Source organism: Ahaetulla prasina, chromosome 17, assembly GCF_028640845.1.
Source record: "Ahaetulla prasina isolate Xishuangbanna chromosome 17, ASM2864084v1, whole genome shotgun sequence".
Lineage (NCBI taxonomy): Eukaryota > Metazoa > Chordata > Lepidosauria > Squamata > Colubridae > Ahaetulla > Ahaetulla prasina.
In genome coordinates, this window is record NC_080555.1 from 11617376 (window position 1) to 11633615 (window position 16240).

General features: G+C 43.4%; 1 protein-coding gene across 1 annotated transcript in view; it reads left to right on the forward strand.

Moving 5' to 3' along the window:
- The window catches only part of LOC131186451 (interferon-inducible GTPase 5-like), an 8174-nt gene extending 4155 nt beyond the window's left edge, over positions 1–4019 (forward strand). Inside the window, exon 2 of the mRNA XM_058160041.1 lies at positions 2646–4019. Coding sequence (XP_058016024.1) covers positions 2689–3930 — 1242 coding nt within the window. The 5' untranslated portion in view covers positions 2646–2688 and the 3' untranslated portion in view covers positions 3931–4019. The remainder of the gene's footprint in view (positions 1–2645) is intronic.
- The last annotated feature ends 12221 nt before the right edge of the window (positions 4020–16240 follow it).

The window sequence follows — 16240 nt, forward strand, 5'->3', positions numbered from 1 at the left end:
TAAAATATTAATCACATTTTAATATTAATACATTGTTATGTCGTCGTAATTACACTGCTGCTGTAACTTTGAAAGGTCACTAAACAAACTGTTGTAAGTCAAGGGCTACCTTTATTCATATCAGTCCAATTACAAGATTCACAACTGGCTTTCTTCTAGCTCCAGATGTTTAAATGAATCCAGATTTTTTTCATAGATGCTGCCGGAAGTCAAGGAAGAGCTATGTGGACCTGAGCAGAATACAGACAGTTCTTGACTTACGACCATTCGTTTAATGCCCATTCAGGGTCCCAGTGGTGTAGAACACAATGGCCAGGCATTATCCCTGCAACTGCGGCACCATTCCCATGCGCTCACAATCAAAGTTCAGGGGCTTCGCAAGTATTTGGCAAATAATTATGATGGTTGCAGTCTCCTAGCATTTACAGATTCAATTACAGATTAACAGAGTTGGAAGGGACCTTGTAGATCATCTAGCCCAACCCCCTGCCCAAACAGGAGACCCTACACCATTTCTGACAGGTGGCAGTCCAGCCTCTTCTTGAAAGCCTCCAGGGATGAAGTTCCCACAACTTCCGAAGGCAACTTCTGTTCCATGAATGGATTGTTCTCACTGTCAGAAAATTTCTCCTTATTTCCAGGTTGAATCTCTCCTTGGTCAGTTTCCATCCATTGTTCCTTGTCTGGCCTTCAGGTGCTTTGGAGAATAGCTTGACCCCCTTCTTCCTCTCTGTGGCAGCCCCTGAAATATTGGAAGATGCTCTCCTGTCTCCCCTAGTCCTTCTCTTCTCTTCACTAGACTAGCCAGGCCCAGTTCCTGCAACCGTTCATCGTATGTTTTAGCCTCCAGTCCCCTCATCATCCTGGTTGCTCTTCTCTGCACTCTTTCTAGAGTCTCCACATCTTTTTTATAGTGTGGTGACCAAAACTGGATGCAGTACTCTAGGCGTGGCCTTACTAAGGCTTTATAGAGTGGTATTAGGACCTCCCTTGATCTTGATTGTATCCCTCTGTTAATGAAGTTTAGGATTGCGTTGGCTTTTCTGGCTGCCGCTGCACACTGTGATCATCATTTGCAACTTTTCTAGCCAGCTTTCGGCAAGCAAACTCAATGGGGGAAGCCAGATTTGCTTAGCGACTGCATGATTCGCTTAACAACCATGGCAAACCAGGTTGTAAAATCAGGCATGACTCACCAAACAACCGCTTGTCTTGGGGGGAACCAGATTTGCATAACGACAGTGGCCAAAAAAAAGAAAGGCCCCAAAATCACGTATTTATCTATATCTATCTAATCTATATCTATATCTATCTATCTATCTATCTATTTATCTATCTATCTATCTATCTATCTATCTATCTATCTATCTATCTATCTATCTAATCTCTATCTATCTATATCTATCTATCTAATCTATATCTCTATCTATCTATCTATCTATCTATCTATCTATCTATCTATCATCTATCTAATCTATATCTATCTGTATCTATCTATCTAATCTATATCTCTATCTATCTATCTATCTATCTATCTATCTATCTATCTATCTACTCATCTATCACTCAATCATCTACCTATCATGTTTTTGCTGCAGAGTTGAAATAGGTAAGCTATAGCAATATCCATATATTCCTGCCTGACTTTAGGAAGAAATACAAATCCTCATAAGATTCTCCAGCCAATCAGGTCAACATGTCATTGAATTTTGAGTGAGAACTCAAAGTCTTACAAGATTTTGAGGTGATATTACTGAAACCTCACGTGATTGTTTAAAATTACGGCCAGGTTTTAGTAATGGCACCTTATCAACCTTTGGTCTGTGGCAGGAATCCTTGTCTTTTGAGGCCAACATCCTATAGAATAGAACAGAACAGAACAGAACAGAACAGAACAGAACAGAACAGAACAGAACAGAATAGAACAGAACAGAATAGAATAGAATTTTTTTATTGGCCAAGTGTGGTTGGACACACAAGGAATTTGACTTGGTGCAAATGCTCTCAGTGCACATAAAAGAAAAGATACCTTCATCAAGCTGCAACACTTAATGATAGTTAACACTTAATGATACAACACTTAATGATAGTCACAGGGTACAAATGTAACACTTATGACTGTATGACTGTAATTTTTTGTTGCTATCATTAAGGGTTAAATTGCAACCTATGACCATCATTTGTGTTGTAAATGTTGTACCTTTGATGAAGGTATTTTTTCCCCTTTTTCTTTTATGTACACTGAGAGCATATGCACCAAAACAAATTCCTTGTGTGTCCAATCACACTTGGCCAATAAAGAATTCTATTCTATTCTATTCTACAACACTTAATGATAGTCATAGGCTACAAATAAGCAATCAGGAAACAATAGTTTAAATGGTAAGGATACAAGCAACAAAGCTACAGTCATAAGTGGGAAGAGATGGGTGATGGGAACGATGAGAAGATTAATAGTAGTGCACTATTGCACTACTAGTGCACTAGTGCACTATATCTGTGACTTTCCATAGTGGCAGGGCATGCTGGGCTGCCCAAGTGCAAGATTGCATTTCATCAACCCCTTCATGGTGAAAACATAGACGCAGGCCTCTCTTTTATCCCGCCACATCTGCTAACACGATGTTCTCCGCTTGGTTCTTCAGCTCTTCCTCCCTGGGTTGACCAGCCGAGTTCACCTTTGACCCCATGGCACAGAAAGTGGAGAATGACCAAATTGCTCTAACCGAAAACCAGATCCAGGACCTCAAGGCTGCCTTTACGATGGGGAGCTTTGACCAGCTGACCAAACACCTCCAAGATGCTTTTTCCTCCCTGGAGAACATCAGCTTAAATGTGGCCATCGTTGGAGAATTGGGAGAAGACAGGGCGACCTTCATCAACACCTTTCGGGACCTCTGTGAGGAAGACGAAGGGGCAGCTCCTATTGGAAAAGCGGAGGCCCGTAAAACTCCTGTGGCTTATCCACACCCTAAGTACCCCAAAGTAATCCTGTGGGATCTGCCAGAGATTGGGAATCCAGGCTTCAGTGCCAAACGTTACGTGGAAAAGATGGATGTGGCCTCCTATGACTTCTTTTTAATCATTGCTTCTCAGCACTTCAGGTCCTTCCATGCTAAGCTGGCTCACTACATCAAGAAAGCCGGCAAAGGGTACTATTTTGTCCGTTCCAAAGTAGAAGCAGATCTGGAATCGGTCCGTCAGAGCAACCCATCTAGCTTCAATGAGATGGTCACCTTGCAGAAGATCCGGGAAGATTGCCTTCAAGATCTTCAAGCCGAGAAAGTGAGATCTCCCAAGATCTTCCTCATTTCCAGCGTTTTACTCAGCAAGTACGACTTCTATTTTCTGGAAGAGACTCTGGAGAAGAACCTGGATCTACCGAAGAGCCACTCGCTGCTCCTTGCCACTCCCAACAGCTCCCATCGCATCTTGGAGAAGAAGAAGGACATGATGCTGGATCACTTGTGGTTGGTGGCCGTCGTGGCCTGTGGGATCCAGACCGAAGCTATCCCAGATATTTCGGTGGTGTGTAATGTGGAGCTGCTGGTGGGAACCATGCGAGGTTACTGCATCAGCTTTGGCTTGGAAGAGGAGTCCTTAAGGAGGACCGCTGAACATGTAGACCAGCCCGTTGAGCAGTTGAAAGCCCTGGTCAGGTCTCCACTGGCCGCTGCAGTCACCAAAGGACTTGTGGTGGAACTGCTCATCCAAGCAGCCAGCAGAGCGCCCAACCTACCAAAGCAGCTGGTGCCCATGGCCTCGGTAGGGTTGTCGTTCGCCGTGGTCTACAGCATGTTGAAAACTTTTGTGGAGGACGTGGCAACTGATGCCCACAGGCTTCTGGTCAAGGTGTTTATGAGCCATAAGGGCACAAGTGAGCCTGAGACATCCGTATCAAAAATCTTGGAGAACCAGGGCCATTCTTAAGGGGTTTCCAAGGAGCTTCCCGTCCATGAAGTTCTAGAAAAGAAGCTACACTTTTATCTTCTCCAATGTTCTTCCAAACCAGGGTTGTTGGCTTAAGAGAGTAAATCAGGAGTAACCCCCTCAATAATCTGATTCATTCCTCCCAAATGGAGCACTTCCCTGAAGTGCTTTATGTTGTTCTCTATCGTTGTCCGTTTCTCAACCTTGTTGACTTTAAGGTGGGTGGACTTCAACTTCCAGAATCCCCCAGCCAGCCACGCTTAGGAAATATCTTTGTGCAATGTGTGACTGGCCCATTTCGGTTTGTACTTTTGCCCAAGAGAGCCAGAGATTGCAAACAGTTGACTGGGTTGCAGTTTGTAAACTATTTCACAAGTGTGTCTCATTTAAGGTGGCCTCCATAGTATTGATATTTATAGAATAGAATAGAATTTTATTGGTCAAGTGTGATTGGACACACAAGGAATTTGTCTTGGTGCATATGCTCTCAGTGCACATAAAAGAAAAGATACGTTCATCAAGAATCATAAGATATAACATTTAATGATAGTCGTAGGGTACAAATAAGCAATCAGATAGATAGATACATAGATAGATACGATAGATAGATAGATAGATAGATAGATAGATAGATAGATAGATAGATAGATAGATAGATAGATAGATAGATATTGTAGATAGATAGATATAGATAAATGATAGAAGAAAGAAAGAAAGAAAGATAGATAGACAGACAGACAGACAGACAGACAGATAGATGGATAGATGATAGAAGAAAGAAAGAAAAAGAAAGATTAGAATAGAATAGAATAGAATAGAATAGAATAGGATAGAACAGAATAGAATAGAATTTTTTATTGGCCAAGTGTGATTGGACACACAAGGAATTTGTCTTGGTGCATATGCTCTCAGTGTACATAAAAGAAAAGATATGTTCATCAAGGCACAACATTTACAACACAATTGATGGTCAATATTTTATTTATAGGGACAAGCTGCCTGGAAACATTTGGAGAAGAAAGATTTTTATTTTTAACCATCGCCCTTTTGCGTATTGCTTTGGGAGAAAACAAAATTAGGTCAGCATTCAGAGGTAAACTAAAATACAGGCAGTCCTCGACTTACGACAATTCATTTAGTGGCCGTTCAAAGTTACAACGGCACGGAAAAAAGTGAGTTATGACTGTTTTTCACGCTTGGCAACTGACTCATCTTTATGACGGTCGCAGTATCCCGGGGTCTATAACTATCTTACTAACTTTACAGCTGCAGTGATTCACTTAACAACTGTAGCAAGAAAAGTCATAACATGGGGAAAAACTCACTTAACGCATGTCCCACTTAACCACAGAAATTTTGGGCCCAATTGTGGCCGTAACCCAAGGACCAGTGGTGGGATTCAGCCAGTTCGCACCTATTCGGGAGAACCGGTTGTTAACTTTCTAAGCAGTTCGGAGAATCGGTTCTCGGAAGAAATCTTATTTTTTTTTTTTTTTTTTTGTACTTTACAAGGCTAATCCTGTAAGGAAGGCAGGAAGGAAACATTCTGGTGGTATTTCTAGCCTAATTTTTATTTCCCTGCATATAGAAACTGCCTCTCTGGTTAACCCGTAGTACACTGTAACCGCTAAAGCGAAGCGGCCATCGACTTGAGTGACGTTGAGTTGGCCACGCCCACACAGTCACATGACCACCGAGCCACGCCTACCCAGCTGATCATTAGGGCAGAGAACCGGTTGTTAAATTATTTGAATCCCACCACTGCCAAGGACTCCCTGTAATCCCTTTCTCTTCTCTACTCCGCCTGCCCCAATGATGTCTCTGCAATGTAACGTTTTCCTTCAGGATCAACATCATCTGAAGGGTTCGGCCAAGAGGTTGTAAAAACGCTTTTAAAAGGCTCTGATGATCCCAGCTGAGCGCGATCATCAGAGGTTTTTATTTTTTTATTTTTAACCATCGCCCTTTTGCGTATTGCTTTGGGAGAAAACAAAATTAGGTCAGCATTCAGAGGTAAACTAAAATACAGGCAGTCCTCGACTTACGACAATTCATTTAGTGGCCGTTCAAAGTTACAACGGCACGGAAAAAAGTGAGTTATGACTGTTTTTCACGCTTGGCAACTGACTCATCTTTATGACGGTCGCAGTATCCCGGGGTCTATAACTATCTTACTAACTTTACAGCTGCAGTGATTCACTTAACAACTGTAGCAAGAAAAGTCATAACATGGGGAAAAACTCACTTAACGCATGTCCCACTTAACCACAGAAATTTTGGGCCCAATTGTGGCCGTAACCCAAGGACCAGTGGTGGGATTCAGCCAGTTCGCACCTATTCGGGAGAACCGGTTGTTAACTTTCTAAGCAGTTCGGAGAATCGGTTCTCGGAAGAAATCTTATTTTTTTTTTTTTTTTTTTGTACTTTACAAGGCTAATCCTGTAAGGAAGGCAGGAAGGAAACATTCTGGTGGTATTTCTAGCCTAATTTTTATTTCCCTGCATATAGAAACTGCCTCTCTGGTTAACCCGTAGTACACTGTAACCGCTAAAGCGAAGCGGCCATCGACTTGAGTGACGTTGAGTTGGCCACGCCCACACAGTCACATGACCACCGAGCCACGCCTACCCAGCTGATCATTAGGGCAGAGAACCGGTTGTTAAATTATTTGAATCCCACCACTGCCAAGGACTCCCTGTAATCCCTTTCTCTTCTCTACTCCGTCTGCCCCCAATGATGTCTCTGCAATGTAGCGTTTTCCTTCAGGATCAACATCATCTGAAAGGGTTCGGCCGAAGAGGTTGTAAAAAACGCTTTTAAAAGGCTCTGATGATCCCAGCTGAGCCGCGCGATCATCAGAGGCTTTTTATTTTTTTTTTACTTTTAAAAGCATTTTTTCGGCCGAAGAAAAAATGCTTTTAAAACTAAAAAAAAACCCAAAAAAACTCTGATGATTGTGCGGCTCAGCTGGGCATGGGGGCAGGGATTTTTGCTACCGGTTCTCCGAACCACCCGCCGCCATCGCTACCGGATCAGGTAATCCGGTCCGAACCGGGAGCAATTTCACCCCTGGTATAGTCCCGTGATGGCGAACCTATGCACGTGTGCCACAGCTGGCATGCAGAGCCCTCTCTGCGGACCCATGAGCCTTTGCCCAGCTTACATCCGCTGCGCATGCACGCACACACCTCCCACCAGCCTGGTGATTTTCAGGATGCACAGGGGGTGGGGCGCATGCGGGAGATGCGCGTGCATGCACAGGGGGCAGGGAAGATCACGGGGTAAGCGGCGCACACATTATGGAAGTGCAGAAATGGCCCTGTTTCCGGCCTCCAGAAGGCCTCTCTGCCCTTCTAGAGGCTTGGGAAAAATCTCCGGAGCCTGGGGAGGTCGAAAAATGGGCCTCCTGGAAGTTTAAGACGTCCTGAAACAGGGCCATTTCCAGCCTCTGGAGGGCCTCCAGAGCCCAAGAAAGGCCATTTTCGCCCTCCTGGAGGCTCGGGAAAAGCCTCCGGAGCCTGGGGAGGGTGAAAAATGGGCCTCCTGGAAGTTCAAGAAGTCCAGAAACAGGGTCATTTCCAGCCTCCGGAGGGCCTCTGAATGGCAAAAAAAAGGCCATTTTTGTCCTCCTGGAGGCTCGGGAAAACGCCCTCCCCACCCCCCACCCCCCCGCCGCAGTGCAGGTTGCTAAAATTTTTGAATCCTATCCCTCGCGCAGTTTTGGCATCCGAGGAGAAAAGGGTTAGCCACCATCTCTCCTGTTTTAGCAGGGGGTTGGACTAGAAGACCTCGAAGATCCCTTCCGACTCTGATATTCTTTATATGAGAGAAAGACCAACCTGCCGCCATCTTCTTTTCTGTGACTGGACCAGCCTGGCGTCTCCCCCTTCATCAATCAGTGGGGAGAGGCTCTGAAGGAACAGCAGCAATTCCAAGGAAATTGAGAAAATGCCGTTTCCCCCCCCCCCCGAAAATTATCCTACTGGAAAACTATGAACCTCCCACGGTAGATAAAATAAGTCCAAAAATGCTAGAGAAGCCTAACACCCCGATAAACCAGCCATCAAGGGGCACAAAGAGATAAACAATATTTTCACACCATTCAAAATATGTGTTGTGCCTCGTCCTCCCTCCTCTCCTCAGCCAGGCCCCTCCCGTCTCCTCCCGGGCCTGCTATCAGACTCCGAGTCTGATAATGAAGATGAACGGCCTGTCATGCCTCCAGCCCCCGGCCCTGGCCCCATGCCCGGACAGGATGTCAGGAATGAACAAACAAACTTAACTCCTACAGCGTGTGAGCAGGGAGCCAGCCACGTGCTGGAATTACCGACAGCAGATCCAGCTGAAGAGAATTCACAGTGGGAGGATCCTCGCTTCCGGAGATCTGAGAGGTGACGCCAGCAGAAGGAAGGGACGGGCAGGCCTGGATAAATGCTGAGTCATGGAGCCACACCCCACAGCCTATATAAAGGACCTGCTTGTGGCATTCCAACCTTGAGTCAAGCAAAGTCTCCTTTAGTTTGCTGAAGTCACAACTTGGACTCCTGCCTGCCCTGAGAAACCTGGAAGTAATTTGGCAAAGCTGCAGAGGCTTCGTTGCCACGCTTGATACGGACTTCCTAGACCCGGTCGTCGGAGGGGGAGGGGGACACGACAATATGCATCTCATTGAAGGTTCTATTCCAGGGCCCGATGGGGGGAAATTGCATAGTACAAGCACAGTTCTTGGTCCTGATGGTATTATGTTAGCTAAATACAAAAGGATTCCTTTTTCTTTGAATTCATTCAGGTGCCTGGAAAAATCCTATTTCAGGAATCAGCCGTTCGTACTCTTGGTTGTATAGGTTTTGTTTTTTTTAATCTGAGTCCTGTTAAAGTTTCTATATTTATGATTTTTACGCCGTCCAGAATCGCTTTGCAAAAAAAGAGAAGGGTAGCATGTAAATGTAGTAAATAAATAAAAGGGACATTGAAAACAAAAAGATTAATTCACCTCCTCCCTAGCAATCAACATCCAGATAAGCAGGGATTAACACCAGACAAACAGCCAAACAATAAACAGCAGGGCTAATCAAGGAACTTCCAAGAAAAAACAACCCTCCCACCAACACCAACACAGCAAGTCACTAGTATATCAACAGAGAACAAACCTCACTCCCTTCTAGCGCTGATGATGTTACCTAGTTAGGTCATGAAGCGTCTGCAAGAAAATCACCAAGTTCAGAGAGCACCACGACCCTACAGTCCTCCTCCTTCTCCTTCTCCTCCTCTCTTTCTCTTCCTCTTCCTCCTCCTCCTCCTCCTTCACTTTCTTCTCCTCCTCCTCCTCCTCTTCCTCCTTCTCCTCCTTCTCCTCCTCCTCCTGCTCCTCCTTCTCCTTCTCCTTCTCCTCTTCCACTTCCTCCTCCTCCTCCTCCTCCTTCCTTCTCCTCCTCCTCTCTTTCTCTTCTCCTCCTCCTCCTCTCTTCCACTTCCTCTTCCTCCTCCTCCTCCTCCTCCTTCACTTTCTTCTTCTTCTCCTCCTCCTCCTCTTCCTCCTTCTCCTTCTCCTTCTCCTTCTCATGGAGGTCATGAAGCGTCTGCAAGAAAACCACCAAGTTCAGAGAGCACCACGACCCTACAGTCCTCCTCCTCCTCCTCCTCCTCCCCCTCCTCCTCCTCCTTCACTTTCTTCTCCTCTCCTCCTCCTCCTGCTCCTCCTTCTCCTTCTCCTTCTCCTCTTCCACTTCCTCTTCCTCCTCCTCCTCCTCCTCCTTCACTTTCTTCTTCTTCTCCTCCTCCTCCTCTTCCTCCTTCTCCTTCTCCTTCTCCTCCTGCTCCTGCTCCTCCTTCTCCTTCTCCTTCTCCTTCTCCTTCTCCTTCTCCTTCTCCTTCTCCTCTTCCACTTCCTCTTCCTCCTCCTCCTCCTTCACTTTCTTCTTCTCCTCCTCCTCCCCCTCCTCCTCTCCACAACCCCACATTCCTTCTAGTACTGATGATGTTACCTAGTTAGGTCATGAAGCGTCTGCAAGAACATCAACAAGTTCAGAGAGCACCAGGACCCTACAGTCCTCCTCCTCCTCTTCCTCCTCCTCCTCCTCTCTGCAACCCCACATTCCTTCTAGCACTGAAGATGCTACCTAATCTGAAAGACAAAAAGAAAACTGAACTGAAGGACAAGTACAAAAAATGGAAAGAGGGACACACAACTAAGGCAGAATATCAGCAGACAGGCAGAATCTGCAAAGACGAAGTCGGGAAAGCAAAAGCTCAGAACGAACAAAGACATGCAAAAAAAGTCAAAGATAATTTTAAAAAAAAGTTCCTTCCAACCTATCAAAAAACCCTTCATGGTTCACTGCCTTGTCAAGGCGAAGGGGCCCAATGAAGCTATGAGCTATGCTGTGCAGGGCCACCCAAGTCGGACAGATCATAGCAGAGAGCTCTGACAAAACATGATCCACTGGAGAAGGAAATGGCAACCCACTCCACTATCTTTGCCATGAAAACCCCATGGACAGTACCAAAAGGAAAAAAGATATGACGCTGGAAGATGAGCCCCTCAAGTCAGAAGCAAGGGTGATATTCACTTACTTTCGCTACGCAGGCAGTGACAATATTCCAGTTGAGCTATTCAAAATCTTAAAAGACGATGCAGTAAAAGTGCTACACTCAATATGCCAGCAAAGTTGGAAAACTCGACAGTGGCCACAGGATTGGAAAAGGTCAGTTTACATTCCAATTCCAAAGAAAGGCAATGCCAAAGAATGTTCAAACTACCGCACCATTGCACTCATTTCACACACTAGTAAAGTTATGCTCAAAATCCTACAAGCTAGGCTCCAGCAGTATGTGGATCGAGAACTACCAGAAGTTCAGGCAGGATTTTGAAGAGGCAGCAGAAGAACTAGAGATCAAATTGCCAACATACCACTGCCATCATGGAGAAAGCTAGGGAGTTCCAGAAAAACATCTACTTCTGCTTCATGGACTATGCTAAAGCCTTTGATTGTACCAAACCATCTTATTTGTCTCTTGAGAAACCTATATGCGGGTCAAGAAGCAACAGTGACAACTGGACACGGAACCACTGATTGATTCAAAATCAGCATACAAGGCTGTATACTGTCGCCCTGCCTATTTAACTTATATGCAAAGCACTTCATGAGAAAGGCAGGGTTGATGAATCATAAATTGGAATTAAGATTGCTGGGAGAAATATCAACAACCTCAGATATGCAGTTAATATCACTCTAATGGCAGAAAGTGAAGAGGAACTAAAGAGCCTTTTTTTTCCCATAAAAAAGTTTTATTTTTACAATCATATCAAACAACTCATCCAATGTACAGTTATATACAATTAGTCGGGCTTGCCCAGTCACCACCCTCCTTTTTAACACTCTTCCCTCTTCTACCTTCTTCTACTTTCCAGAGCTTCCTCTCCTTCTCTTATCTACATCCTCTCCTCCCTCCACCCTACACCTTCCTTCTCCCTCTTCTACCCCTCTTCCTTCCTCTTCTCCTCTTTCCTACCTCCTACTCTCTCTTTTCTCCCTCCCCACCGTTCTAAAATGGTAACTGGGCAGACCCGACCCTACATTAATTATATTTATACATCTTCAATAATCCCTGTACATTAACCATCACTCCATCTCTACCTCAACCCCCAATTCCTCCCCTTACCCCCACCCCCACCCCCGACTTCCCAGAACAAAATGCAGGGTATCAAAACTAACAATAATAATCCAAAATAATTCCTAAATTATAATCTCTAGTCACTCCACACATAATCACACTCTCAATTCCCCTCTCCTTCAGAAATATATCTAATACAAAATATTTCCTAAATTTACTCATATGCTATTCGATATTTTTTTATCTGATACGTATCAGAACTAAAGAGCCTTCTGATGGCGGGTGAAGGAGGAGAGTGCAAAAGCTGGCTTGAAACCCAACATTAGGAAAACTAAGATCATGGCATCAGGCCCTCTCAATTCATGGCAAATATATGGGGAAGAGATGGAGGTAGTGACAGGTTTTATTTTCCTGGGCTCCAAGATCACCACAGATGGGAACTACAGCCAAGAAATTAAAAGACGCTTGCTCCTGGGGAAGAAAGCCATGGCAAAGCTAGACAGGATACTAAAAAGCAGAGACATCACCCTGCCAACAAAAGTGTGTATAGTCAAGGCTCTGGTTTTCCCAGTTGCAATGGATGGCTGTGCAAGTTGGACCATAAGAAAGGCTGAGTGCCAAAGAATGGAGGCCTTTGAACTCTAGTGCTGGAGAAGACTCTGGCGAGTCCCTTGGACTGCAAGGCAAACAAACAAGTCAGTCCTAGAGGAGATCAACCTGACTGCTCTTTAGAAGGCCAGATCCTGAAGATAAAACTCAAATTCTTTGGCCACCTAATGAGAAGGAAGGACTCACTGGGGAAGAGCCTCATGCTGGGAAGGATTGAGGGCAAAAGAAGAAGGGGACGGCAGAGAATGAGGCGGCTGGATGGAGTCACTGAAACAGTTGGCAGGAGCTTAAACGGACTCCAGAGGATGGTAGAGGACAGGAAGGCCTGGAGGAATGTGGTCCATGAGGTTGCGATGGGTCGGACACGACTTCGCAACTGACAACAACAACAACGTAACTTAAAAGACAGACTAGAAATAAAAGTTAAAATAAGCCTAAAAAATGGTAAGAGAACACCAGTCTGATCTTAATGAATACAAATCACTGGGACCTGATGGATTACATCCCAGAGTTCTAAAGGAGCTGGCAGATGTCATTTCAGAACCACTGTACCACATCTTCAAAAATCCTGGGGTACCAGGGAACTACCGAAGGACTGGAAAAGAGTTGATGTGCTTCTTCAAAAAAAGAAGAAGAAAAACTTTCCATATCCAGGAAACTACAGACCAATCCGCCTAACATCAATAACTGGGAAGGTACTGGAAAAGATAATAAAAAACAGATTTGCCAACACCTAGAAATGAGTACAGTAATAACTAGTAAACATGGGTTTATTAAAAACCGCGCTGTGGCTCAGGCTGTAAGAAGCCTGTTATTAAAACACAGCTGCCTGCAATTACTGCAGGTTCTAGTCCCACCAGGCCCAAGGTTGACTCAGCCTTCCATCCTTTATAAGGTAGGTAAAATGAGGACCCAGATTGTTGGGGGGGCAATAAGTTGACTTTGTAAATATACAAATAGAATGAAACTATTGCCTTACACACTGTAAGCCGCCCTGAGTCTTCGGAGAAGGGCGGGATATAAATGTAAATTAAAAAAAAAAAACAGATCATGCCAAACCAATCTTATTTCATTCTTCAACATAGGGACTTAATTAGTAGACCAGCGAAATACTGTGGACATAATAGACTTAGACTTCAGCAAGGCATTCGACAAAGTAGACCACAACCTACTTCTTGGTAAGCTAGAAAAATAGAATAGAATAGAATAGAATAGAATAGAATAGAATAGAATAGAATAGAATAGAATAGAATAGAATAGAATAGATTTTTTTATTAGCCAAGTGTGATTGGACACACAAGGAATTTGTCTTGGTGCAGATGCTCTCAGTGTACATAAAAGAAAAGATACGTTCATCAAGGTACAACATTTACAACACAATTGATGGTCAATATATCAATATAAATCATAAGGATTGCCAGCAACAAAGTTACAGTCATACAGTCATAAGTGGAAAGAGATTGGTGATGGGAACGATGAGAAGATTAATAGTAGTGCAGATTTAGTAAAAAGTGGGATAGATCGCATCACTGCCAGATGGATTCGCAACTGCCTGACAAACCGTACTCAATGAGTAGTCCTTAAAGGGTCTGCGTCTGCACAGAGGGAAGTAAGCAGTTGGGCACCACAAGGTTCCGTCTTAGGCCCAGGACTCTTCAATATCTTCATAAACAACTTAGATGAGGGAATAGAAGAGGAACTCATCAAATTTGTGGATGATACTAAGCTGGCAGGAACAGTCAACTCCTTAGAAGATAGGCTCAAGATCCAGATGGATCTTGACAGACTTGAGCATCGGGCCCTATCTAACAAAATGAAATTCAATGAAGAGAAAAGTAAAAGTCTTACACTTAGGCAAGAAAACCCAAAAGCACACATATAGACTGGGTGAAACCAGGCTTAATAGCAGTAACTGAGCCAGCCCTGTGTAGCGGCAGCCAAAAATACCAACGCAATCCTAAACTGCATTAACAGAGGGATACAATCAAGATCAAGGGAGGTATTTATTTATTTATTTATTTATTTTGTCACAACATCATACAAAAAGATTATATAGTATATACACATATAAACATATATAGGAAGAAGAAAAGAAAAACAATAGGACAGGAACGGTAGGCACGTTTGTGCGCTTATGCACGCCCCTTATGGTCCTCTTAGGAATGGGGTGAGGTCAATAGTAGAAAGTTTTTGGTTAAAGCTGTTAGGATTATGGGAAGAGACCACAGAGTCAGGTAAAGTATTCCAAGCACTGATGATTCTGTTGCAGAAGTCATATTTTCTGCAATCTAGATTAAAGCGGTTTACATTAAGTTTAAATCTATTGGTTGCCCTTGTATTATTGCAATTAAAGCTGAAGTAGTCTTTGACAGGAAGGACATTACAATAGATGATTCTGTGAGTTAAACTTAGGTCTTGTCAAGGCGACGGAGTTCCAAGTTTTCTAAGCCTAGGATTCCAAGTCGGGGGGGATAAGGTATTTTTTTGTATGCAGAGGAATGGAGAACTCTTCTTGTAAAATATTTCTGGACACGTTCAATTGTATTGATGTCAGAGATGTGGTGAGGGTTCCAAACAGGTGAGCTGTATTCTAGAATTGGTCTAGCAAATGTTTTATATGCTCTGGTTAGTAGTGTGGTGTTTTTGGAAAAGAAGCTACAAAATTAGGTTTACAACTCTTAGAGCTTTTTTGCTATGTAGTTGCAGTGGGCTTTGGCACTTAGATCATTTGACATGAAAACTCCAAGGTCTTTAACGGGATGGGGTCGTCTGTAAGGTAATGTCCATCTAGTATGTACTTAGTTTTAGAGTTCTTTTTCCTATATGTAAGACTGAGCATTTGCTGGTTGAAATTTGAGCTGCCAATTTTAGACCAAGCGGTTAGATGGTCAAGGTCGTTTTGAATGATAGAAGTGTTGTCTGTGGTGTTAAATAGTTTGACATCGTCAGCAAAGAGAACACAATTACTTGAGATATGGTCACAAAGATCATTAATGTATAGAATAAAGAGTGTTGGTCCAAGGACGCTGCCTTGAGGAACGCCACTCTTGACAGGAACAGGATTTGATAAAGCATTGCCAATTTTGACCACTTGTTGTCTGTTAGACAGAAAAGCAGATATCCATTTGTGGAGGGGTCCTGAGATGCCATAGGATGTTAGTTTAAGGAGAAGTTTATCGTGTACTACTGAGTCAAAAGCTTTGCAGAAGTCTATGTAGATTGCATCTATTGATTTGCCTTGATCTAGATTTGAAGTCCATATTGAGAAGTTGTAAGTTACATGATAACTTTTCCTGAAACCAAATTGTTTGTTGGAGAGTAGGTTGTTAGTTTCTAAGTGTGAGGTAATGGATTGATTGATGATAGATTCCATGACTTTGCAGGTGACGCAGCAAAGGGAGATCGGTCTGTAGTTTTCGACTAAGCTGGGGTCTCCTTTTTTGAAGATGGGGATGACTGTGGCTAGTGACCAAAGTTTGGGAAGAGAACTGGTAGTGAAAGCTTTATCAAAGATAATACTTAGGGGTTCAGCTATAATAATGGAAAGTTTTTAAGAAATATGCACATAGACCATCAGGTCCAATAGAAAGCGATGGTTTTAAGTTGTGAAGAGCTTTACCAACGTTGTCTTCTGTGAAATCTATATGAGTTAGATCATCATAGTCATTGCTGGTTCGTTTGTGGAATGTTGGATATGTGTTATCGGAGTTAACAAAACTGAGCCAAAGAAAATGTTGAAGAGGTTTGCTTTGACTGTTTCGTCATTGCATTCTTTGTTGTTAGAATCTTTTAGTGGTGGGATGGATCTTGAATCTTTAAGTTTACTGTTGACAAAATTATAAAAGGCACGATTGGAATTTGTGCGTAGAAGGTTTTCTTCTTGCTTGGTGTGGTAATTTGTGCATTCAGTTTTAATTTGGTTGCATATGTTTCTGTAACGGTTTCTGAAGTTTGTAACATAGCCTTTTTTGTTTCTTTTCCAGAGGGATTTTTTTTTTGATTGAAGCTTTTTTATTGATATGGGTAGTTTGTTTTTCTTGGACATGGTAGTCATTCGTGGTACATATAATTTAATGACTCTATTGAT